Source organism: Symphalangus syndactylus, chromosome 1 (genome assembly GCF_028878055.3).
Source record: "Symphalangus syndactylus isolate Jambi chromosome 1, NHGRI_mSymSyn1-v2.1_pri, whole genome shotgun sequence".
Classification (NCBI taxonomy): domain Eukaryota; kingdom Metazoa; phylum Chordata; class Mammalia; order Primates; family Hylobatidae; genus Symphalangus; species Symphalangus syndactylus.
Window position 1 is genome coordinate 103,383,601 of NC_072423.2, and position 27,823 is coordinate 103,411,423.

The 27,823-nt window shown below is 38.8% G+C and overlaps 1 protein-coding gene across 1 annotated transcript in view; it reads left to right on the forward strand.

The window, feature by feature from the left end:
- Positions 1 to 27,823, forward strand: part of DNAH12 (dynein axonemal heavy chain 12) — a 278,772-nt gene that overhangs the window by 66,237 nt on the left and 184,712 nt on the right. The window contains exons 12-14 of the mRNA XM_055273198.2: positions 83 to 174; positions 11,817 to 11,995; positions 17,930 to 18,065. Coding sequence (XP_055129173.2) covers positions 83 to 174; positions 11,817 to 11,995; positions 17,930 to 18,065 — 407 coding nt within the window. The remainder of the gene's footprint in view (positions 1 to 82; positions 175 to 11,816; positions 11,996 to 17,929; positions 18,066 to 27,823) is intronic.

Below are 27,823 nucleotides of genomic sequence, written 5' to 3' on the forward strand. Positions count from 1 at the left end.
CCCATTCCATGATCATATAAAAAAGTGTTTTATTTTCTAAAAAGGGTATTATTGAGATTTTAATTAGATTATTAATTTTCAGTTGAAAAATATAATTGGCTCCTTGATGGGACTGCAGTTGAGAATATAGAGACTTTTCAGACAGAAGATCATACTTTTGATGAATATACAGAGGTAAGTGGTAATTCTGTTTTTATTAATGCGTTTTGAATTTTTGGTAACATTAGATCTTCCCATTCTAAAAAGTAAATGCTTAAATAGAATTTCTTATTTAAAATATCATTTCAGTAAAATTCATTGTGTTACCTTATAATTTCTTTAGTCATTCATTTACTCATTTATTAATTCAATAAAAATTTCCTTATCACATTCAGACACCTAACAAGATTTGGTGATGCAAAAATAAATGATAGGGTGGGAATGGTGGCTCATGCCTGTAATCCCAGCACTTTGAGACACTGAGGCAAGAGGATTGCTTGAGCCCAGGAATTTGAGACCAGCCTGGGCAACATAGTGAGACCGTGTCTCTACCAAAGGTTTTTTGTTTTTTTTTTTTAAATTTAAAGTATGGTGGTGCATGCCTGTAGTCCTTCTTACTCAGGAGGCTGAGACAAGAGGATCACTTGAACCCAGGAGGTTGAGGCTGCAGTGAGCTCTGATTGCACCACTGTACTCCAGCTGGGCAACAGGGCGAGACCCTGTCTTAAAAAAAATACATAAGCACTGTCTTCAGGAGCTTATATTTGGCCTGGAAGCCTGACACGGAAATAACAATTACAAAGTATTGAGATAAGTACTAGAATAGAGATATGGACAAAGTGTTGTTTGCTTTGGGAAATTGGTGAAGATATTATGCAAGAAGTGAAATGTGAGTTAGGCTTTGAAATAGATTTTACAGGCGGAGAAGGGAGGGGTTGTAGCATGAACCAGGGTGTTCAGAGAATATAAATGAATGAAAATAGTTAAAGAATAGGGAACAGGGACACAGTACATGGAAGATTTAGAATATGATGAAGTTCGAAATGTAAGTTGGAGCCACATGGGAAAATCCTGGAGTATCTTTGCTCAGGAGTTTGTACTTTGTTCTGAAGGTTTTTTGCCATAGAAGTAATCTATTTGGATCTGAGTTTTAGAAAGATAATTCTGGGCTGGGTGCAGTGGCTCACACCTGTAATCTCAGCACTTTAGGAGGCCGAGGCGGGTGGATCACCTGAGGTCAGGAGTTCGAGACCAGCCTGGCCAACATGGCAAAACCCCGTCTCTACTAAAAATACAAAAATTAGCCAAGCATGGTGGTCCATGCCTGTAATCCCAGCTACTAGGGGGGCTGAGGAGTAGGATCGCTTGAACCTGGGAGGCGAAGGTTGCAGTGAGCAGAGATCATGCCACTGTACTCCAGCCTGGGCAACACAGTAAGGCTCCATCTCAAAAAAAAAAAAAAAGAAAAAAGAAAAAGGTAATTCTGATAGTAGTGGGGAAAAGGCAATTGAAAGAAAAAAGATTCCTACCTCCTCAAGGGACCTTGTTCTATTGGTTAAAACTGGCCTTATATTTCTTCATTTTCCCCCTTTCTATTGACTGTTTAGATTTTTTAATGTATACTTTATACATTTTAATTTTTCTAACATCTTAAATTTTAAACATATAGAGTTTTGTTCTGTTTTTCGCTACAGGGTCTCGTTCTATTGCCCAGGCTGGAGTGCAGTGGCGTGATCATGGCTCACTACAGCCTTAACCTCCTGGGTTCAAGCAGTCCTCCACTTCAGCCTCCTGAGTAGCTGAGACTGGAAGCATACACCTCCATGCCTGGCTAATTTTTTTAAGAAATATATGTATATATATATATATATATATATATATATATTTTTTTTTTTTGTAGTGATGGTGTCTCCTTATGTTTCCCCAGGTGGTTTTGAACTTCTAAGCTCAAGCAGTCCTCCCACCTTGGCCTCTCAAAGTGTTGGGATTGTAGGCATGAGCCACCACACCCAGCCTGTACAGAGAAATTGAAGGAATTTTACAAAGCATACCACCTACATTCTAGGATTTTGCTATATTTATTTGTCATTCCATCCCTTTTAAAAATTCTTTATTAATTTCAAGAGAAATTAACTTTAAAAAATCAACTTGAGATTTAGTTTACATACAATAAAATGTACCCATTTTAATTATACAGTTATATGAGTTTTGACAAATGTGTACACTCACGTAACCGTCACCAGAATTAAGATGTAGAACATTTCTCCTACGTCAGAAAGTTTCCTTATACCCCATCCTGGTCAGTTCTCCCTACTCTGACCTCAGGAAACTGCTGACATGCTTTCTGTTATTGTAGATTAGGTTTTTGTTTTCTAAAGTTTCAGATAAATAGAATCATATATACATACTCTTTTGCATCTGATTTCTTTTATTAGCATAAAGTTTTTGAGATTTATCTATGTTTTGTGTCAATAGTTTATTCCTCTTTTGTTTGTTTTTGTTTTTGTGTGTTTTTGTTTTTGTTTTTGTTTTTGAGACGGAGTCTCACTCTGTCACCCAGGCTGGAGTTCAGTGGTGCAATCTCGGCTCACTGCAACCTCCGCCTCCCAGGTTCAAGCCATTCTCCTGCTTCAGCCTCCCGAGTAGCTGGGACTACAGGCGCCCACCACCATGGCTGGCTAATTTTTTGTGTTTTTAGTAGAGATGGGGTTTCACCACGTTAGCCAGGATGGTCTCGACCTCCTGACCTCATGATCTGCCCGCCTTGGCCTCCCAAAGTGCTGGGATTACAGGTGTGAGCCACCACGCCCAGCCTACCTTATTCCTTTTATTTCTTAGTAGTATGTCACTGTATAGGTATACAGTTTCTTTATTCATTCACGTTTTGATGGATATTTGAGATGTTTCCAGTTTTTGGCTATTATGAATAAAGTTACTGTGGTCTTCTGTTTACAAGTCTTTGTGCGGACATATGCTTTCATTTCTCTTTCTAGGAGTTGGATTGCTGGGTGGTATGGGAAGTGTATGTTTAACTTTTTAAGAAACTGTCAAGCCAGGCATAGTAGCTTGCACCTGTAGTCTCAGCTACTCAGGAGGCTGAGGTGAAAGGATTACTGGAGCCTAGGAGTTCAAATCTGCAGTGAGTTATGATCATGCCACTGCACTCCAACTTGGGTGACAGAGCAAAACTCTCGTCTCAAAAAAACAGAAGAAACTGAAATTTCTTTCAAAGTTGTTACACCATTTACAATCTCACCAGCAGTGTATGAGATTTCCAGTTCTTCCACATCCTTTTCAAACTTTGGGATGATCAGTCTTTTACTTTTTACTATTGTTTTATTTTTTCCCACTGCACTTTCAATCTAGATTATCAGTCTTTTTAATTTCATGTGTATATTGGTTTCCCATTATGGTTTTAATTTGCATTTCCCTGATAACTAATGATGTTTAGCATCTTTTAACATGTCACATTCCAAGCTGTGTATCTTTTTACTAATAAAAATAAAGTGTCTTTTGTTTGTACATTTTAAATTGGGTTTTTATGTTTTATTGTTGAGCTATAATGGATGTATTTTATTGGACTATATTGTTATAATCAATGTTAGGAGTTTTAAGAATTCTTTATATATTCTGGGTAAAAGTTCTGTATCTGAAATAGTTTTGCAATTATTATCCCATAGTTTATGCCTTGACATTTTATTTTTATAACAATGTCTTTCAAAGAGCAGACATTTTAAATTATAATTAATTCTAGTCTATCAATTTTTTTCTTTTGAGGTTCATACTTTTTGTGTCCTAAGAAATCTTTCGTACTCCATGATCATAAAGATTTGTTCCTACATTTTACTCTGGAAGCTTTTCTTAGAATCCCTAAACAACACATGTGATCGTTTAGAAGTTTTATAGTTGTAGCTTTCACAGTTAGGTCTATGACCCATTGTAAGTTAACTTTTGTATGTGGTGTGGGATATGGGTCATGGTTCAGATGTTTTTCATGTGGACATCCAGCTGCCCCAGCATCATATATCAAAAATACTATCTTGTCCTCATTAAATTATCTTGCCATCTGTGTTGAAAATCAATTGACCCTATATCTGTGGGTCTATTTCTGGATTCTCTATTTTCCATTGATTTATGTATCTATTCTTATGCCAGTACCATGCTGCCTTGATTTCTGTAGTTTAATGGTAAATTGTAAAATCAGGTAGTGCAGGTTCTCCCACTTTGTTCTTTTTCCAAAATTATTTTGACTATTCTAGGTGCTTTGCATTTCCATATACATTTTAAAATTAACCTATCAATTCCCAAAGAAGCCAGCTAGGATTTTGGTTAAGATTCCGTTGAATCTCTGAATCAATTTGGAAAGAGCTGCCATCTTGAAATAGAAGCTTTCAATACATGACCATAGTATGTATTTAAATTTATTTGGACCTTCTTTAATTTCGCTCAGCAATGTAGTTGTAGTTTGCATTGTACAGCTCTTGCAAATATTTTCCTAAATCTGTCCCTTAAAATGTTTCAGGTTTACTTGATTTTCTTATAAATAGTTTTTTTTTTTTTAATTTTGAGACAGAGTTTCACTCTTGTTGCCCAGGCTGTAGTGCAATGGCATGATCTCGGCTCACTGCAACCTCTGCCTCCTGAGTTCAAGCAATTCTCCTGCCTCAGCCTCCCGAGTAGCTGGGATTACAGGAGCGTGCCACCACACCCAACTAATTTTTGTATTTTTAGTAGAGACAGGGTTTCGCCATGTTGGCCAGGGTGGTCTTGAACTCCTGACCTCAGGTGATCCGCCCACCTTGGCCTCCCAAAGTGCTGGGATTACAGGCATGAGCCACTGCGCCTGGCCATAAATAGTATTTTTAATAACAATTTTTATTTACAGTACAGTGCTGAATAGCAGCAGTGAGATAGGGCATCCTTGCTATGTTTATGGTCTTATGGGAAATATATTCAGATTTTCATCATTAAATACATTAAGAGTAGGGTTTTTGGTAGATGCCCTTTATCGTGTGGATGAAATTCCCTTCTATTCCAACTTTGCCAAGAGTTTTTATCATGGGAGGGTGCTGAATTTTGTCAAGTATTTTTTGGCATATATTTAATTGATCATATGGATTTTCTCTTTTTTTCTGTTAATATTTTGAATTATATTTATTGATGTTCAAATATTAACCCAATGTTGTTTTCCTGGGATAAACTTGAATTACCCCCAAAATTTAGTGCCTTAAAATACCAAACTTTATTATCTCATACTATCTGTGGGTCAGGAATCCAGCCTTGGATCGGCTGGGTCCCTGTAGTTCAAGATCTCTCATAAAGTTGCAGTCAAGCTGTCAGCTGGGGCTATGTTCTCATGACTAGGGGCAGAATGATTCCAAGTTCACTCAAGTGGTCATTGACAGGATTTGGTTTGCCACAGGCTATTGAATTTCTGGTTTTGGATACATAGATATTTAGGATTGTTATGTTTTCTTGATGAACATTCTTTATTATTATAAAATAACCTTTTAAGTCCCTGATCTTATATATATATATATATATATATAAATATATATAAAATCAGATTAAAATATATATAAATATATACATGTATAAAATAATATAAATATATATAAATATATAAAATATATATTTATAAAATTTATATATAAATATATAAAATATATATTTATAAAATTTATATGTAAATATATATTTTTAAAATATATATTTATAAAATATACATAAATATGTTTTTAAAAATATATAAATATATATAAAATCAGGGATTAAAAATATATAAATATATATAAAATAATATATAAAATATATATAATATATAAATATATAAATATATTTATGTATTTATCATCTCACCAGCAGATATAATCTGGTGAGACTGTACATGGTATAACAACTTTGAAAGAAATATATATTTATATATTACATAAATACATAAAAATATATAACATATACAAAATATATAAATATATATATATATATTTTGAGATGGAGTCTCACTCTTGTCGCCCAGGCTAGAGTACAATGGCACGATCTCGGGTCCCTGAAACCTCCACCTCTTGAGTTCAAGTGATTCTCCTGCCTCAGCCTCCCAAGTAGCTGGGATTACAAGTGCCCGCCACCACGCCCAGCTAATTTTTTTGTATTTTTAGTAGCCCCAGGGTTTCAACATGTTGGCTATGCTGGTCTCGAACTCGTGACCTCAGGTGATCTGCCCACCTCAGCCTCCCAAAATGCTAGGATTACAGGCGTGAGCCACCGTGCCTGGCCCCGATTATATTTCTTATTCTGAAGTTTTTTACTGATTCTAATACTCTAGCTTTTATTTTACAAAACAACTTTATTGAGAAGTAATTCACATATTATACAATCAATCTACTGAAAAAGTATAATTTATTTCTGTCATTTACTGTTTCACATATTTTGGCATTCTGTTATTAAGTGCAAATATATGTGTAAATGTCATATCTTTCTGATGGATTGACCCTTTTATTATTTTTAAATATCTCTGTTTATCTCTAGTAACATTTTTTTTTTTTTTTTTTGAGACAGCATCTTGCTTTGTCACCCACGCTGGATTGTAGGTGCTGTCACAGCTCACTGCAGCCTTAACCTCTCAGGCTCAAGTGATCCTCCTGCCTCAGCCTCCTGACTAGCTGGGAATACAGGCATATGCCACTATGGTGGGATAACTTTTGTATTTTTTGTAGAGAAGGGGTTTCGCCATGTTGCCTAGGCTGATCTCAAACTCCTGAGCTCAAGCGATCTGCCTGCCTCAGCCTCCCAAAGTGCTGGGATTACAGATGAGAGCTACCACGCTTGGCCCTGAATTTTCTGTATACAATATCACGTCATGTGTAATAGTGATTGTCTTCCTTTCTAATCTGAGTTCCTTTTATTTATTTTTCTTGCCTAATTTCACTGGCTAGTACCTGTAGTACAATGTTTTGTTTTGTTTTAGACAGGGTCTCACTCTGTTGCCCAGGCTGGAGTACAGTGGTATGATCTCAGCTCACTGCAGCCTCAACCTCCCAGACTCCAGTGATCCTCCCACCTCAGCCTCCCAAGTACCTGAGACTACAGGCACAGGCCACCATGCCTGGCTAAATTTTTATTTTTTTTATTTTTAGTAGAGACAAGGTCTCACTATGTTGCCCAGGTTGGTCTCAAACTCCTGGGTTCAAATAATCCACGCATCTCGGCCTCCTAAAGTGCCAGGATTACAGGCGTGAGACACCGTGCCCAGCCAATGTAGTACAAGTTTGTTTGTTTGTTTGTTTGTTTGTTTGTTTGTTTTTTAGACAGGGTCTCACTCTGTTACCCAGACTGGAGTGCAGTGGTAGAATCCTGCTCACTGCTGCCTTGACCTCCCTGGCTCAAGCAATCTTCCCACCTCAGCCTCCCAAGTAGCTGGAATAACAGGCGTGTGCCATCACACCCAGCTAATTTTTGTATTTTTTGTAGAGATGGAGTCTCACTATATTGCTCAGGCTGGTCTCAAACTCCTGGATGCAAGTGATCCTCCTGCCTCAGCCTCCCAAAGCTCTGGCATTACAAGCACGAACCACCCATATCTTGTTCTTGATCTTAGAGGGAAATGTTCATTTTTTCATCATTAAGTATAATATTAGTTATAGGTTTTTCCTAGACATGCCTTATGAAAGTTGAGGATGTTCTCTTCTATTCCTAGTTTGTGTTTTTACCATGAAAGAGTGTTGGGTTTTGTTAAATGCTTTTTTTTTCTTTTTTGACTGGTCAAGTACCCAATAGTGAGAAAGGGGAAAGAGTAGAACAAGCAGTTTGATCTGTGATTGACTGTGAACAATCAAATGAGATAACTCACTACCTTTAGACCAGTTTGTTTAATGCTTTTTTGGCATCTATTGAGATGACTATGTGTTTTTTTCTAATATGCATACTTTTTACCTTATTTGGTTTTTATGGGTTCATGAAACTATTCTGTGAATGCATAAATGCATTAGTACTCTCACAAATTCAGAGATGGTATATAGTTGTCTTTTGGTAGCTGCAGGTATTTGTTCTAGGACCCCTCTATAGATATCAAAATCTGCAGATGCTCAAGTCTCATATAAAATGGGATAGTATTTGCATGTAATTTATAAGCATCCTCCAGTATCCTTTAAACTGTCTCTAGATTACTTATAATACCTAATGCAATATAAATGCTATATAAAAAGTTATACTGTATTGTCTTTTATTTGAATTATTTTATTGTTATTTTTATGGCTTTTTTCAAATATTTTCAATCTGCCATTAGTGGAATCTGCAGATGTGGAACCCATGGATACAGAGGGCCAACTGTATTCTCTTTCGTTTGTATTTTACCATATAGCTCAATACAGTGCTATGCAGAGAATAGACACAATAAATGTTCTATGAATTACCAGCTAAATTTTTTGTGGTCTGGATATAACCTGTAGTGTCTATAATTCCTAAATATCAAGACCAAGCATATGTTTCTTTAAAGTTTTGTTTGTTTGTTTTTGTTTTTTTGGTTTTTTTTGAGATGGAGTCTCACCCTGTCGCCCAGGCTGGAGTGCAGTGGCACCATCTCGGCTCACTGCAAGCTCTGCCTCCCGGGCCCAAGCGATTCTCCTGCCTCAGCCTCCTGAGTAGCTAAGACTACAGGTGCCTGCCACTACACCTGGCCAATTTTTGTATTTTTAGTAGAGACAGGGTTTCACTGTGTTGGTCAGGATGGTCTCAATCTCCTGATCATGATCCACCTGCTTCGGCCCCCCAAAATGCTGGAATTACAGGTGTGAGCCACTGCACCTGGCCTCATTAACTTTGAAAATGATTATTTCCTTAGGTCTATTATTTTGTAGTGACATTTTCTAGAATTTTGTAATAATTTTGGGATAGTTTATATAACTATTTAAAAATTTACTTTTAGATTTAGTAACATATTCCTAGATTTCTTTGTCAGTTTCTGATACACTGTAGTTGTGGTTAGTATGCCTATTTTGGGGGAAATTTAAGAATGATGAACTGTAACATCTGTACAGATGAACTTATTATTTATTTATTTATTTATTTATTTATTTATTGAGTCGGAGTTTCACTCTTGTTGTCCAGGCTGGAGTGCAATGGTGCGACCTTGGCTCACCACAACCTCTGCCTCCTGGGTTCAAGCGATTCTCCTGTCTCAGCCTCCCGAGTAGCTGGGGTTACAGGCATGCGCCACCATGCCCAGCTAATTTTGTATTTTTGGTAGAGACACTGTTTCTCCATGTTGGTCAGGCTGGTCTCGAACTCCTGACCTCAGGTGCTCTGCCTGCCTCAGCCTCCCAAAGTGCTGGGATTATAGGCATGAGCCACCACTCCTGGCCTGTTATTTATTTCTTTTTTTAGAGACAGGGTCTCTGTTGTCCAGGCTGGAGTGCAGTGATGTGAGCATAGCTCAATGCAGCCTCAAGTTCCTGGGTTCAAGTGATCCTTCCACCTCAGCCTCCTAAGTAGCAAGGATTAAAGGCATGTGCCACCATGCCCGTCTAATTTTTTTTTTTGACAGAGTCTCAGTCACTCAGGCTGGAGTGCAGTGGTGTGATCACGGCTCAATGCAGACTCTGCCTTCTGGGCTCAAGTGTTCCTTCCACCTCAGCCTTCTGAATAGCTGAGACTACAGGCACGCACCACAACACCTGGCTAATTTTTGTATTTTTTTGTAGAGATAGGGTTTCACCATGTTGCCCAAGCTGGCTGGCTAATTTTAAAAAAATTATTATTTTTTTTTGTAGAGATGGGGGTTTCCCTATGTTGCTCAGGCTGATCTTGAACTCCTGGCTTCAAGCAATCCTCCTGTCTCAGTCTCCCAAAGTGCTGGGGGTTTATAGGCATGAGCCATCATGCCTGGCTTATACAGATGAATTTATAGGATGCTTGTGATTTGTGTAAAAATAAAACAGGACAGGGGAGTAGTTAGGAATATAGTTAAAAAAAGATTGGTCATGAGTTGCTAATTGTTGAAACTGGATGATGGGTACATTTTACCTATTTTTGTACGTTTAAAATGTTCCATGAAAAAATTTAATATAATTGTGAAATATAACATACATAGTACATATGTATAGACTGATAGGTAATTATAACCTAGGTGGTAATAACCATGTAGCTTAAGAATGAGAACTTCGCAACACCCAGAAGCCACCACATGCCTCTCCCCAATTATAACTTTCTTCTGTCTTTATTGGTAACTATACCCTGACATTTCTTGCTTTCCTTTATGGTTTTACCACCTATGTGTGTATACTTAATATAGTTTAGTTTTGTCCATGGTAAGTTTGTATGAAAGGTATCACACTATATTCTTTTGTGTTTTTCTTCTTTCATCATAGTAAAATTTATCCATACTTATCTTTTTTCAATGCCATGAGTTCTGTCTACCCTTTATATGGTTTTTTTTTTTTTTTTTTTTTTTGGAGATAGAGTCTCACTCTGTCTTCCAGGCTGGAGTGCAGTGGTGTGATCTCAGCTCACTGCAACCTCTACCTCTCAGGTTCAAGCAATTCTCAGCCTCTTGAGTAGCTGGCATTACAGGCATGTGCCACCACACTCAGCTAATTTTTGTAGTTTTAGTAGAGACAGGGTTTCACCATGTTGGCCAGGCTGGTCTTGAACTCCTGCCCTCAGGTGATCCACCCACCTCGGCTTCCCAAAGTGCTGGGATTACAGGCATGAGCCACTGCGCCTGGCCTATTTGGTGTATTTCCAACCAAGAACAAGGCAGGTGCTTAAGATAGTTTTTGAATCAATTAATTATTATCTTCCCCCTTGAACACTGAAAAATTTAAACCCAATTCACCACATCCTAGATACTCTAGAAAAACAGGACAGCATTGAGAGAGAGTAACATGAAGGAAAGTTCTCCTAAAGGAAGAATAAAAGGAACAGGCCATTTCAGTAGAGAGTGGAGATCAAATGAGAAGGAAGGCAGATAGGAACATTAAAGGTGGATTGTGAAATTAAGTCAAAGTTTGTCCAAAGTTGGTAAGTGTGTTTCACTTTTACCAAGTGCAACATATCTTGTCAGATTTTCTTGATACTACTTTAATTTAAAAAAATTACGCCAGTGTTTGGGTACTAAGAAGTTGACATACATTCCAATATCTTGGATCTTGGTAATTGCAGAGCATCTGTTCCTGGATTATTATCATTATATTTTTAACAGATAGGGTCTTACCCTGTCACCCAGCCTGGAATGCAGGGTGCCATCATAGCTGACTGCAGCCTCAAACTCCTGGGCTCAAGCAATCCTCCCACCTCAGCCTCCTAACGGTAGCTGGGATTATAGGCTCAAACCATCATGCCTGGCTTGGAGTATTTTGACAAAAACCAATAAGTTCCTTATATATATGTATTTTTCCTAAAGATTGAATTAGAATCCTTGACCATGTGGACGTAAAGTGAAAAAAAATAGAATCTTTAATGAGCTATCAGTAATGGCAAAAGCAAATATTTATCCACTACGCAAATTGTTACATGATGTAAGTTTGTTTCTAAACAGAGAAATGGGTTGACTGTGGGAATAGTTTTAAAAAATAATTATTGAGGGAAATTTTACCTTGTGATATGTTCAGATTTTGATACTGTGAATGGTATCGTATTAGATATTTACTGGTAGATTGACAAATTCCTTAATGAAAGAATAGGTGAAAAAATATGTATGCAACAAGGGAAAAAACTTTAGTCACTTAGCAAAAAAGAAATAAAGTTGTATTTATATTATATAATTAAGACTTTTATAGCAATACAATATTATAAAATCACTGAAAGTTCTAAACATTTTTTTCATTTGAACACTTTTTTTCAAGTTTATAGAAAAATTTTTCAATCTTGCCTCAGAAATAATGCTTTTGCCTCAGTGGATTCATTACCCTATGGTGCGTTTGGATTGTGAAGATTTGAAGACAGGCCTGACAAATAAAGCAAAAACCTTTGCGACTATATTATTAAACGACATAGCTTCAAAATATAGAAAAGAAAATGAATGGTAAGTAGAATTAATTCCCAAGCTCAGAATTATATGGCTAAAAGAAGTATTTTACTAAAGTAACTCTTGTTTAAAAACAAAAGCTTAAAATATGTAAGTACTTACAAGTTTTTCTCCATAGCTGCCTCCTATAGAGGTGCCTTTGTAGTCCCATTGGGCTGGGTTCTTTTTGTTTGATACTGTTTGATACTTTTTAAAATGCAACCCAGGATTTTTAAAAAAAAGAAATGGCAATAAACCAGATTCAGGTACAGATTACATGATAATGATAAGATTGTAGACTTTTGGTGATATTGGGCAGATCTGGGATCATCCCTGATCCCAATATTTACTTATTGTATCACCGAGCTTATTTTTCTCATCTGTAAAATGGAGACAGTAATATCTACTTTTCAGGGTGGCTATAAAATTGGATTCATAAACTAGTGGCCTGCTACCTGAGTGTGTCATTAGATGTGTTTTGCTTGTTTCACACTGTGTTTTATTTTGTTTAAACAGATTTTGGACTTGCTACCATCATTTTAAAATTAGGAGTACACACACACACACACACACGCACGTGCACACACACAAACACACACTTTGGATTTCTTACCTTTCTTGAAAAAGTGGGAAGACCATGCCACATCGGGCCTGCTGTGGTAAATGTAGCTAAGAAGCAACTTTGACTTTTAGACAGGGAATATGTCCTGTGGTTTGTTCACCCAGTGCTCAACCAATTCATCATCCAATTTATTGAACTCATTTGTTATCTGTGTGTCCCCAAAAAGCTTGTAACTTCTGTAAAGATGAAAACTAATGTATGTATAGCACCTAGCACACTGCCTGGCACATGGTACTCAATAAATGTTAACTATTATGTTTATTTTCCCGGAAGCAAAGTGAAAAAATTGCATGCTTTGGAATCAGAAAGACATGAATTTGAATACTGATTGCCATTAACTAGTTCCATAACTCTGGGCAAGTTACTTAATTTTCCTGAGCCTCAGTTTCCTACTGTGTCAACTGTGAAAAATAGTACCTTCCAGGCAGGCGCGGTAGCTCATGCCTGTAATCCTAGCACTTCAGGAGGCCGAGGAGGGCGAATCACGAGGTCAGGAGTTCGAGACCAGCCTGGCCAACATGGTGAAACCCCGTCTCTACTAAAAATACAAAAAATTAGCTAGGTGTGGTGGCAGGCGCCTGTAATCCCAGCTACTCAGGAGGTTGAGGCAGGAGAATTGTTGAAGAGTACCTTCCTCGCAGGACTAATATTAGGATCACAGATAACATTTGTAAAATATCTAGCACTTTGCGTGGCATAGAATAGGAGCCCAATAAATACCTTAAATTGAATAAGTAAATACATGACAGTCAGAAGTCAAATTTATCAGGCATATTCTGTATAAAAGTATACTACACGAGAAGATACCAAAGAGGGTAAAGTATTAGAACCTTTCCCTTTCTTGAGAGTTGTAACCATCCTGATGAGTAACAACAATGATAATGCCGTAGTTAGTAAAAACAAACAAACAAACAAACAAACAAACAAACAAAAAACACTTTATGTTTAACATAATTTTTTTGTATTTGTTTTTGTAGTATCTGATTTTTCTGGAAAATTCCATACTTCTCACAAAATAATTATCTTGTTATAAACCTATGATATAAAAGCAGCTGAAAATTTATCCAGTTTCCTTCACCTGGTTTATTATTTGATTCCATCCTGTTTAAATTCTGTACCTTAGATAACATCAAAAGGAGGAAATGTGTGCCACTAGGTTAAGTACAAGGTCACTGAAGAGCAATTTGCTTACTTCACCATTTGGTTTAGCATCTGCTTGGGCCATCTTGCTCTCATCATTTTGTTTGCCTCCTTTTCTTTTGCTGAAGTATCTCTGCCCAAAGGACTCAGATTCTGCGCTAGCAAGATGATCGATCCCCAGGAGGATTATCTGTCTTTTTGCATTATCCACATTAATGCTTGCTTGCTTGCTTTCCTTCCTTCCTTCTTTCTTTCTTTCTTTCTTTCTTTCTTTCTTTCTTTCTTTCTTTCTTTCTTTCTCTCTTTCTTTCTTTCTGTCTGTCTGTCTTCCTCCCTCCCTTCCTTCCTTCCTTCCTTCCTTCCTTCCTTCCTTCCTTCCTTCCTTCCTTCCTTCCTTCCTTCCTTTCTATTAGAGAGAAGGTCTTGCCATGTTGCCTAGGCTGGTCTCAAACTCCTGGACTCAAGTGATCCTCCCTCCTCAGCCTCCCAAAGTGTTGGGATTACAGGTGTGGGCCACTGTGCCTGGCCACATTCCTCCTGTATTTCTGATATTCAATAATTAACTATAAAGTCCTACATGATCCGATTCCTGCTCACCACTTCAACTTCGTTTGCCATTCCTAAAGTATGCCAAGCTTATTACCACCTTATGGCCATTGTCCTTGCTGGTTTTTCTTCCTGGAATCTCTTTTCCTGGTATTTGAACAACTCATTTGTTTTTTCCCCTCACCTTGAGTATCACCTCCCTAGAAAGGCCTTCTCTGGCCCCTCTGTATAAAATAGTGGCTTCTTCTTGACACTCCATCATTCTTTTTCCTTTTATGTTGCTTTATTTTTCTTCATAGCTTTTTTTTTTTTTTCTTTAGAGACAGGGTCTTACTATGTTGCCCAGACCGAAGTGCAGTAGCACAAGTATAGCTCACTTCTGCCTCGAACTCCTGGGCTCAAGGGATCCTCAGCATTTTTTTTGCTACCTAACAGTATACATATGTGTGCTTTTGTCTCTCTCCTCAGCTTCAGTACAAGCTTTATGAAGGCAGGGTCTCATTTGCTGCTATATTTACAATGTTTAGAATTTTTCTGAGCATATTGTAGGTACTCAGCTATTTATTAAATGAGTGAATGAGCAAGTATAATTCCCCACATATTTCTCCAAATTCCTGCATGAACTAAAAAATCATTTACCTCTTTTACACTTTGTTTTTACAAGGTTTTTTCCTGATATTTCTAGTAATAGAATGACAATACAGATTTCTATTTTTTACTTAAAATTAAAAAAAAAATGTAATAGAGACATGGTTTTGCCATGTTGCCTAGGCTGATTTCAACCTCCTGGGCTCAAGAGATCCTCCTACCTCAGCCTCCCAAAGTACTGGGTTTACAAGCATGAGCCTCTGTGCCTGGGCTAGATATTTTTTTCTTAAAGAAAAAATCAATTTTAATTTTTAAAATTTCAATAGTTTTGGGGGGTATAAGTGGTTTGGTTACATGGGTAAATTCTTTTTTTTTTTTTTTGAGATGGAGTCTCAATGCAACCTCTGCCTCCCAGGTTCAAGCTATTCTCCTGGAATCTCTTCAGCCCCCCAAGTAGCTGGGACTACAGGCGTGTGCCACCATGCCTGGCTAATTTTGTATTTTTAGTAGAGATGGGGTTTTATCATGTTGGTCAGGCTGGTCTCGAACTTCTGACCTCAAGTGATCTACCTTCCTGGACCTCCCAAAGTGCTGAGATTACAGGCGTGAGCCACCACGCCTAGCAGGTAAGTTACTTAGTGGTGATTTCTGAGATTTTAGTGTACCCATCACTCAAGTAGTGTATGCTATACCAATATGTAGTCTTTTACCCCTCACCTGCCTCTCAGCCTTCCCCACACCGAGTCCCCGAAGTCCATTATATTACTCTATTGCGTCCTCATAGCCTAGCTCCCACTTATAAGTGAGAATATACGATATTTGGTTTTCCATTCCTGAGTTACTTCACTTAGAATAATGGCCTCCAGCTGGGTGCGGTGGCTCATGCCTGTAATTCCAGCACTTTGGGAGGCCGAAGCAGGTGGATCACGAGGTCAGGAGTTCAAGACCAGCCTGGCCAACATGGTGAAACCCTATCTCTACTCAAAATACAAAAATTAGCTGGGCGTGGTGGCACGCACCTGTAATCCCAGCTACTCGAGAGGCTGAGGCAGGAGAATCTCTTGAACCTGGAGGTGGAGGTTGTGGTGTATCATGCCACTGCACTCTAGCCTGGGCAACAGAGTGAGACTCTGTCTCAGAAAAAAAAAAAAAAAAGAAAAGAATAATGGCGTCCAGCTCCATCCAAGCTACAGCAAAGGACATTATTTCATTCCTTTTTATGGCTAAGTAGTATTCCATGGTGTCTATATACCACATTTTCTTTATCCACTCATTGGTCAATGGGCACTTAGGTTGGTTCCATATCTTTGCAATTGTGAACTGTGCTGCTAATAAACATGCTTGTGCAGGTGTCTTTTTCATGACTTCTTTTCCTTTGGGTAGATACCTAGTAGTGGGATTGCTTGATTGAATGGTAGTTCTATTTTTAGTTCTTTAAGGAACCTCAAGACTATTTTCCATAGTGGTTGTACTAATTTACATTCTCACAAGCAGTTTAAGTGTTCCCTTTTCACCACATCCATGCCAACATCTATTGTTTTTTGACTTTTAAATTATGGCCATTCCTGCAAGAGTGAGGTGGTATCTCATTGTGGTTTTAACTTGCATTTCCCTGATGATTAGTTATGTTGAGCATTTTTTCATAGGTTTGTTGGCTGTCTTCTTTTAAGAAATGCCTATTCATGTCCTTTGCCTACTTTTTGATGAGATTATTTGTTTTTTCCTTGCTGATTTGTTTGATTTCATTGTGGATTCTGGATACTAGTCTTTTGTTGGAGGCAGAGTTTGCAAATATTTTCTCCCACTGTGTGGGCTGTCTGTTTACCCTGCTGATTATTTCTTTTGCTGTGCAGAAGCTTTTTAGTTTAATTAGGTCCCATTTATTTATTTTTATTTTTGTTGTGTTTGCTTTTGAGGTCTTAGTCATGGATTCTTTGCCTAGGCCAATGTCCAGAAGCTTTTTTCTGATGTTATTTTCTAGAATTTTTATGGTTTCAGGCCTCGGATTTAAGTCTTTGATCCGTCTTGAGGAGATTTTTGTATAAGGTGAGAGATGGGGATCCTGTGGCTATTCAGGTTTCCCAGCACTATTTATTGAATAGGGTGTCCTTTCCCTAATTTATGTTTTTGTATGCTTTATCAAAGATTAGTTTGGCCCAGAAATTTTAAAGCACAGGAAAAAATTCTATGAAATGTAACTTTTGTTGAATAACGCTGTGGGATATCTAGGTTCATATCCTACATGGGATATTCCAAGAGAACTGTTAATTAAAGAAATTATATATAAGGAAGGGTTTGAGGGTTTGATCTGTTTACTTGCCGTACTGTCATGTTTCACAAGAGGCACTAATAATAATAAAACTAATAATTATACTAATGATTATAGTTATCAGTAAATAGAATGTACTGTGTGCTAGACTCTTTGCATTCATTATTGTGTTACAACAATCCAGAAAGATGAATGTTACCTGGGTATTTAAGAGAGTTGAAGAGGTCGCTAAAATTTTTTTCTAATATGCCATAATTTTGCCTGTAAATATTACCTTAATTTTGTAGGTTTTATTAATGTATAGTATATACTGAGTTACAGCAGATAATTTTTTTTTTTTTTTTTTGAGACAGGGTCTCACTCTGTCACCCAGACTGGAGTGCAACGGTGCAATCATGGCTCACTGTAGCTCAACCTCCCAAGCTCAAGTGATCCTCCTGCCTCAGCTTCCCAAGTAGCTGGGACTACAGGCATGTGCCACCATGCCCAGCTAATTTTTGTGTGTTTTTTTTTTTGTAGAGACAGGGTTTCAGCACTTTGCACAGGCTGGTTTTGAACTCCTCATCTCAAGTGATCTGCCTGCCTTGGCCTCTCAAAGTGCTATGATTACAGGTGTGAGCCACTGCACCTGGCCAAGCTTAAATATTTTTAAGATACCTTAGTGAATCAAGCAATTATTTTTAGGATACCATAGTTCTTATTTTATAGTAATCGTCATAACACACATTTATTGAATATGATATAACATTAATTAACATAAGTCTATTAAAGCGGAGTATTATGTCAGTATTTGCAGTGAATTTGAAGCAATTAAAGAACATGCATTAAAAGTCCCTGAAACAACAGAAGAGATGATGGATCTGATATCTTATGTAGAAAAAGCCCGGACTGTAGGAATCGAAGAGTTGATTTTAAGGATCCAGGTAAGAAATTTTAATTTGCATATTTTGGTTTGTTTTCATTGTGAAATACGATTTTCATAGTGAAGATGTGTAAAATATATAGTTACACAAATAGTTGTAAATTGAGCGGTTATATTGCCCCCACCTAGGCCAAGAAATAGGATATTGTCAGCACCCCAGGACTCTGCATATAACTTTCTGATCGCCATGCCTCTCCTTCTCCCCTGTCCTCCCCTAGAGGTTTCCAGTTGATTTTTACAGTAATTTTAGCTTTGAATTTCTTTTTTCTTTTTTTCAATGTTGCACAGTTTTTTTTATTATTATACTTTAAGTTTTGGTGTACATGTGCACAACGTGCAGGTTAGTTACATATGTATACATGTGCCATGTTGGTGTGCTGCACCCATTAACTCATCATTTAACATAGGTATATCTCCTAATGCTATCCCTCCCCCCTCCCCCCTCCCCCCACCCCACAACAGGCCCCGGTGTGTGATGTTCCCCTTCCTGTGTCCATGTATTCTCATTGTTCAATTCTCACCTATGAGTGAGAATATGCAGTGTTTGGTTTTTTGTCCTTGTGATAGTTTGCTGAGAATGATGGTTTCCAGCTTCATCCATGTCCCTATAAAGGACGTGAACTCATCATTTTTTATGGCTGCATAGTATTCTGTGGTGTATATGTGCCACATTTTCTTAATCCAGTCTATCATTGTTGGACATTTGGGTTGGTTCCAAGTCTTTGCGATTGTGAATAGTGCCGCAACAAACATACGTGTGCAGCCAGGCACGGTGGCTCACGCTTGTAATCCCAGCACTTTGGGAGGCCGAGGCGGGCGAATCACGAGGTCAGGAGATCGAGACCACGGTGAAACCCCATCTCTACTAAAAATACACAAAATTAGCCAGGCGTGGTGGCGGGCGCCTGTAGTCCCAGCTACTCAGAGAGGCTGAGGCAGGAGAATGGCGTGAACCCGGGAGGCGGAGCTTGCAGTGAGCTGAGATTGCGCCACTGCACTCCAGCCTGGGCAACAGAGCGAGACTCCGTCTCAAAAAAAAAAAAAAAAAAAAATACGTGTGCATGTGTCTTTATAGCAGCATGATTTATAATCCTTTGGGTATATACCCAGTAATGGGATTGCTGGGTCAAATGGTATTTCTAGTTCTACATCCCTGAGGAATCGCCACACTGTCTTCCACAATGGTTGAACTAGTTTACAGTCCCACCAACAGTGTAAAAGTGTTCCTATTTCTCCACATCCTCTCCAGTACCTGTTGTTTCCTGACTTTTTAGTGATGGCCATTCTAACTGGTGTGAGATGGTATCTCATTGTGGTTTTGATTTGCATTTCTCTGATGGCCACTGATGATGAGCATTTTTTCATGTGTCTTTTGGCTGCATAAATGTCTTCTTTTGAGAAGTGTCTGTTCATATCCTTTGCCCACTTTTTGATGGGGTTGTTTTTTTCTTGTAAATTTGTTTGAGTTCTTTGTAGATTCTGGATATTAGACCTTTGTCAGATGGGTAGATTGCAAAAATTTTCTGCCATTCTGTAGGTTGCCTGTTCACTCTGATGGTAGTTTCTTTTGCTGTGCAGAAGCTCTTTAGTTTAATTAGATCCCATTTGTCAATTTTGGCTTTTGTTGCCATTGCTTTTGGTGTTTTAGACATGAAGTCCTTGCCCATGCCTATGTCCTGAATGGTACTGCCTAGGTTTTCTTCTAGGGTTTTTATGGTTTTAGGTCTAACATGTAAGTCTTTAATCCATCTTGAATTAATTCTGGTATAAGATGTAAGGAAGGGATCCAGTTTCAGCTTTCTACATATGGCTAGCCAGTTTTCCCAGCACCATTTATTAAATAGGGAATCATTTCCCCATTTCTTGTTTTTGTCAGGTTTGTCAAAGATCAGATGGTTGTAGATATGTGGCATTATTTCTGCGGGCTCTGTTCTGTTCCATTGATCTATATCCCTGTTTTAGTACCAGTACCATGCTGTTTTGGTTACTGTAGGCTTGTAGTGTAGTTTGAAGTCAGATAGCGTGATGCCTCCAGCTTTGTTCTCTTGGCTTAGTATTGACTTGGCGATGCGGGCTCTTTTTTGGTTCCATATGAACTTTAAAGTAGTTTTTTCCAATTCTGTGAAGAAAGTCATTGGTAGCTTGATGGGGATGGCATCGAATCTATAAATTACCTTGGGCACTATGGCTGTTTTCACGATATTGATTCTTCTAACCCATGAGCATGGAATGTTCTTCCATTTGTTTGTATCCTCTTTTATTTCATTGAGCAGTGGTTTGTAGTTCTCCTTGAAGAGGTCCTTCACATGCCTTGTAAGTTGGATTCCTAGGTATTTTATTCTCTTTGGAGCAATTGTGAATGGGAGTTCACTCATGATTTGGCTCTCTGTTTGTCTGTTATTGGTGTATAAGAATGCTTGTGATTTTTGCACATTGATTTTGTATCCTGAGACTTTGCTGAAGTTGCTTATCAGCTTAAGGAGATTTTGGGCTGAGATGATGGGGTTTTCTAGATATACAATCATGTCATCTGCAAACAGGGACAATTTGACTTCCTCTTTTCCTAATTGAATACCCTTTATTTCCTTCTCCTGCCTGATTGCCCTGGCCAGAACTTCTAACAGTATGTTGAATAGGAGTGATGAGAGAGGGCAACCCTCTCTTCTGCCAGTTTTCGAAGAGAATGCTTCCAGTTTTTGCCCATTCAGTATGATATTGGCTGTGGGTTTGTCATAGATAGCTCTTATTATTTTGAGATACGTCCCATCAATACCTAATTTATTGAGAGTTTTTAGCATGAGGAGCTGTTGAATTTTGTCAAAGGCCTTTTCTGCATCTATTGAGATAATTTTGTCATTGGTTCTGTTTATATGCTGGATGACATTTATTGATTTGTGTATGTTGAACCAGCCTTGCATCCCAGGGATGAAGCCCACTTGATCATGGTGGATAAGCTTTTTGATGTGCTGCTGGATTTGGTTTGCCAGTATTTTGTTGAGGATTTTTGCATCGATGTTCATCAGGGATATTGGTCTAAAATTCTCTTTTTTTGTTGTGTCTCTGCCAGGCTTTGGTATCAGGATGATGCTGGCCTCATAAAATGAGTTAGGGAGGATTCCCTCTTTTTCTATTGATTGGAATAGTTTCAGAAGGAATAGTACCAGCTCCTCCTTATACCTCTGGTAGAATTCGGCTGTGAATCCATCTGGTCCTGGACTTTTTTTGGTTGGTAAGCTATTAATTATTGCCTCAATTTCAGAGCCTGTTATTGGTCTATTCAGAGATTCAACTTCTTCCTGGTTTAGTCTTGGGAGGGTGTATGTGTCGAGGAATTTATCCATTTCTTCTAGATTTTCTAGTTTATTTGCGTGGAGGTGTTTATAGTATTCTCTGATGGTAGTTTGTATTTCTGTGGGATCGGTGGTGATATCCCCTTTATCATTTTTTATTGTGTCTATTTGATTCTTCTCTCTTTTCTTCTTTATTAGTCTTGCTAGCGGTCTATCAATTTTGTTGATCTTTTCAAAAAACCAGCTCCTGGATTCATTGATTTTTTGAAGGGTTTTTTTGTCTCTATTTCCTTCAGTTCTGCTCTGATCTTAGTTATTTCTTGCCTTCTGGTAGCTTTTGAATGTGTTTGCTCTTGCTTCTCTAGTTCTTTTAATTGTGATGTTAGGGTGTCAATTTTAGAACTTTCCTGCTTTCTCATGTGGTCATTTAGTGCTATAAATTTCTCTCTACACACTGCTTTAAATGTGTCCCAGAGATTCTGGTATGTTGTGTCTTTGTTCCCGTTGGTTTCAAAGAACATCTTTATTTCTGCCTTCATTTCGTTATGTAGCCAGTAGTCATTCAGGAGCAGTTGTTCAGTTTCCATGTAGTTGAGCGGTTTTGAGTGAGTTTCTTAATCCTGAGTTCTAGTTTGATTGCACTGTGGTCTGAGAGACAGTTTGTTATAATTTCTGTTCTTTTATATTTCTTGAGGAGTGCTTTACTTCCAACTATGTGGTCAATTTTGGAATAAGTGCGGTGTGGTGCTGAGAAGAATGTATATTCTGTTGATTTGGGGTGGAGAGTTCTGTAGATGTCTATTAGGTCTGCTTGGTGCAGAGCTGAGTTCAATTCCTGAATATCCTTGTTAACTTTCTGTCTCACTGATCTGTCTAATGTTGACAGTGGGGTTTTAAAGTCTCCCATTATTATTGTGTGGGAGTCTAAGTCTCTTTGTAGGTCTCTAAGGACTTGCTTTATGAATCTGGGTGCTCCTGTATTGGGTGCATATATATTTAGGATAGTTAGCTCTTCTTGTTGAATTGATCCCTTTACCATTATGTAATGGCCTTCTTTGTCTCTTTTGATCTTTGTTGGTTTAAAGTAGGTTTTATCAGAGACTAGGATTGCAACCCCTGCCTTTTTTTGTTTTCCATTTGCTTGGTAGATCTTCCTACATCCCTTTATTTTGAGCCTAGTGTGTCTCTGCATGTGAGATGGGTTTCCTGAATACAGCACACTGATGGGTCTTGACTCTATCCAATTTGCCAGTCTGTGTCTTTTAATTGGAGCATTTAGCCCATTTACATTTAAGGTTAATATTGTTATGTGTGAATTTTTTCCTGTCATTAAGATGTTACTTGGTTATTTTGCTCGTTAGTTGATGCAGTTTCTTCCTAGCCTCGATGGTCTTTACAATTTGGCATGTTTTTGCAGTGGCTGGTACCGGTTGTTCCTTTCCATGTTTAGTGCTTCCTTCAGGAGCTCTTTTAGGGCAGGCCTGGTGGTGACAAAATCTCTCAGCATTTGCTTGTCTGTAAAGGATTTTATTTCTCCTTCACTTATGAAGCTTAGCTTCGCTGGATATGAAATTCTGGGTTGAAAATTCTTTTCTGGAGGGTGGAGCCAAGATGGCCGAATAGGAACAGCTCTGGTCTCCAGCTCCCAGCCCCAGCAACACAGAAGACGGGTGATTTCTGCATTTCTGCTTGAGGTACCAGTTTCACCTCAGTAGGGAGTGCCTAACAGTGGGTGCAGGACAGTCGGTGAAGCACACTGTGTGCGAGCCGAAGCAGGGTGAGGCATTGCCTCACTCGGGAAGCGCAAGGGGTCAGGGAGTTCCCTTTCCTAGTCAAAGAAAGGGGAAACAGACGGCACCTGGAATATCGGGTCAGTCCCATCCTAATACTGCGCTTTTCCAACGGGCCTGGAAAACGGCACACTAGGAGATTGTGTCCCGCACCTGGCTCGGAGGGTCCTATGCCCACAGAGTCTCGCTAATTGCTAGCACAGCAGTCTGAGATCAAGCTGCAAGGCGGCAGCGAGGCTGGGGAGGGGCGCCCGCCATTGCCCAGGCTTGCTTAGGTAAACAAAGCAGCCAGGAAGCTCGAACTGGGTGGAGCCCACCACAGCTCATGAAGGCCTGCCTGCCTCTGTAGGCTCCACCTCTGGGGGCAGGACACAGACAAACAAAAACTCAGCAAGAACCTCCACAGACTTAAATGTCCCTGTCTGACTGACAGCTTTGAGGAGAGTAGTGGTTCTCCCAGCATGCAGCTGGAGATCTGAGAACGGACAGACTGCCTCCTAAAGTGGGTCCCTCACCCCTGAGCAGCCTAACTGGGAGGCACCCCCCCAGTAGGGACAGACTGACACCTCATTCAACCGGGTACTTCTCTGAGACAAAACTTTCAGAGGAACTATCAGACAGCTGAATTTGTGGTCTCACGAAAATCCGCTGTTCTGCAGCCACCGCTGCTGACACCCAGCCAAACAGGGTCTGGAGTGCACCTCTAGTAAACTCCAACAGACCTGCAGCTGAGGGTCCTGCCTGGTAGAAGGAAAACTAACAAACAGAAAGGACATCCACACCAAAAACCCATCTGTACATCACCATCATCAAAGACAAAAAGTAGATAAAACCACAAAGATGGGGAAAAAACAGAGCAAAAAACCTGGAAACTCTAAAAAACAGAGCACCTCTCCTCCTCCAAAGGAACGCAGTTCCTCACCAGCAACGGAACAAAGCTGGATGGAGGATGACTTTGATGAGTTGAGAGAAGAAGGCTTCAGACGATCAAACTACTCTGAGCTACGAGAGGAAATTCAAAACAATAGCAAAGAAGTTAAAAACTTTGAAAAAAATTAGAAGAATGGATAACTAGAATAACCAATGGAGAGAAGGGCTTAAAGGAGCTGATGGAGCTGAAAGCCAAGTTTCGAGAACTACGCGAAGATTGCAGAAGCCTCAGTAGCAGATGCAATCAACTGGAAGAAAGGGTATCGCTGATGGAAGATGAAATGAATGAAATGAAGAGAGAAGGGAAGTTTAGAGAAAAAAGAATAAAAAGAAATGAACAAAGCCTCCAAGAAATTTGGGACTATGTGAAAAGACCAAACCTACGTCTGATTGGTGTACCTGAAAATGATGGGGAGAATGGAACCAAGTTGGAAAACACTCTGCAAGATATTATCCAGGAGAACTTCCCCAATCTAGCAAGGCAGGCCAGCATTCAGATTCAGGAAATACAGAGAACGCCACAAAGATACTCCTCGAGAAGGGCAACTCCAAGACACATAATTGTCAGATTCACCAAAGTTGAAATGAAGGAAAAAATGTTAAGGGCAGCCAGAGAGAAAGGTCGGGTTACCCACAAAGGGAAGCCCATCAGACTAACAGCTGATCTCTCAGCAGAAACTCTACAAGCCAGAAGAGAGTGGGGGCCGATATTCAACATTCTTAAAGAAAAGAATTTTCAACCCAGAATTTCCTATCCCGCCAAACTAAGCTTCATAAGTGAAGGAGAAATAAAATACTTTACAGACAAGCAAACGCTGAGTGATTTTGTCACCACCAGGCCTGCCCTAAAAGAGCTCCTGAAGGAAGCACTAAACATGGAAAGGAACAACCGGTACCAGCCACTGCAAAAACATGCCAAATTGTAAAGACCATCGAGGCTAGGAAGAAACTATAGCAACTAACGAGCAAAATAACCAAGTAACATCATAATGACAGGATCAGATTCACACATAACAATATTCACGTTAAATGTAAATGGGCTAAATGCTCCAATCAAAAGACACAGACTGGCAAACTGGATAAGGAGTCAGGACCCATCAGTGTGCTGTATTCAGGAAACCCATCTCACGTGCAGAGACACACATAGACTCAAAATAAAGGGATGGAGGAACATCTATCAAGCAACTGGAAAACAAAAAAAGGCAGGGGTTGCAATCCTAGTCTCTGATAAAATAGACTTTAAACCAACAAAGATCAAAAGAGAAAAAGAAGGCCATTACATAATGGTAAAGGGATGAATTCAACAAGAAGAGCTAACTATCCTAAATATATATGCACCCAACACAGGAGCACCCAGATTCATAAAGCAAGTCCTCAGTGACCTACAAAGGGACTTAAACTCCCACACAATAATAATGGGAGATTTTAACACCCCACTGTCAGCATTAGACAGATCAACGAGACAGAAAGTTAACAAGGATATCCAGGAATTGAACTCAGCTCTACATAAAGTGGACCTAATAGACATCTACAGAACTCTCCACCCCAAGTCAACAGAATGTACATTTTTTTCAGCACCACACCACACCTATTCCAAAATTGACCACATAGTTGGAAGTAAAGCTCTCCTCAGCAAATGTAAAAGAACAGAAATTATAACAAACTGTCTCTCAGACCACAGTGCAATCAAACTAGAACTCAGGATTAAGAAACTCACTCAAAACTGCTCAACTACATGGAAACTGAACAACCTGCTCCTGAATGACTATTGGGTACATAATGAAATGAAGGCAGAAATAAAGATGTTCTTTGAAACCAACGAGAACAAAGATACAACATACGAGAATCTCTGGGACACATTCAAAGCAGTGTGTAGAGGGAAATTTATAGCACTAAATGCCCACAAGAGAAAGCAGGAAAGATTCAAAATTGACACCCTAACTTCACAATTAAAAGAACTAGAAAAGCAAGAGCAAACACATTCAAAAGCTAGCAGAAGGCTAGAAATAACTAAAATCAGAGCAGAACTGAAGGAAATAGAGACACAAAAAACCCTTCAAAAAATTAATGAATCCAGGAGCTGGTTTTTTTGAAAAGATCAACAAAATTGATGGACCACTAGCAAGACTAATAAAGAAGAAAAGAGAGAAGAATCAAATAGATGCAATAAAAAACGAAAAAGGGGATATCACCACCGATCCCATAGAAATACAATCTACCATCAGAGAATACTACAAACACCTCTATGCAAATAAACTAGAAAATCTAGAAGAAATGGATAAATTCCTGGACAAATACACCCTCCAAAGACTAAACCAGGAAGAAGTTGAATCTCTGAATAGACCAATAACAGGTTCTGAAATTGTGGCAATAATCAATAGCTTACCAACCAAAAAGAGTCCAGGACCTGATGGATTCACAGCTGAATTCTACCAGAGGTACAAGGAGGAACTGGTACCATTCCTTCTGAAACTATTCCAATCAATAGAAAAAGAGGGAATCCTCCCTAACACATTTTATGAAGCCAGCATCGTCCTGATACCAAAACTTGGCAGAGACATAACCAAAAAAGAGAATTTCAGACCAATATCCTTGATGAACATTGATGCAAAAATCCTCAATAAAATACTGGCAAACCGAATCCAGCAGCACATCAAAAAGCTTATCCACCATGATCAAGTGGGCTTCATCCCTGGGATGCAAGGCTGGTTCAACATACGCAAATCAATAAATGTAATCCAGCATATAAACAGAACCAAAGACAAAAACCACATGATTATCTCAATAGATGCAGAAAAGGCCTTTGACAAAATTCAACAACCCTTCATGATAAAAACTCTCAATAAATTAGGTATTGTTGGGACATATCTCAAAATAATAAGAGCTATCTACGACAAACCCACAGCCAATATCATACTGAATGGGAAAAAACTGGAAGCATTCCCTCTGAAAACTGGCACAAGACAGGGATGCCCTCTCTCACCGCTCCTATTCAACATAGTGCTGGAAGTTCTGGCCAGAGCAATCAGGCAGGAGAAGGAAATAAAGGGTATTCAATTAGGAAAAGAGGAAGTCAAACTGTCCCTGTTTGCAGATGACATGATTGTATATCTAGAAAACCCCATTGTCTCAGCCCAAAATCTCCTTAAGCTGATTAGCAACTTCAGCAAAGTCTCAGGATACAAAATTAATGTACAAAAATCACAAGCATTCTTGTACACCAATAACAGACAAACAGAGGGCCAAATCATGAGTGAACTCCCATTCACAATTGCTCCAAAGAGAATAAAATACCTAGGAATCCAACTTACAAGGGATGTGAAGGACCTCTTCAAGGAGAACTACAAACCACTGCTCAATGAAATAAAAGAGGATACAAACAAATGGAAGAACATTCCATGCTCATGGGTTGGAAGAATCAATATCGTGAAAATGGCCATACTGCCCAAGGTAATTTATAGATTCAATGCCATCCCCATCAAGCTACCAATGACTTTCTTCACAGAATTGGAAAAAACTACTTTAAAGTTCATATGGAACCAAAAAAGAGCCCACATCGCCAAGTCAATCCTAAGCCAAAAGAACAAAGCTGGAGGCATCACGCTACCTGACTTTAAACTATACTACAAGGCTACAGTAACCAAAACAGCATGGTACTGGTACCACAACAGAGACATAGATCAATGGAACAGAACAGAGCCCTCAGAAATGATGCCGCATAGCTACAACTATCTGATCTTTGACAAACC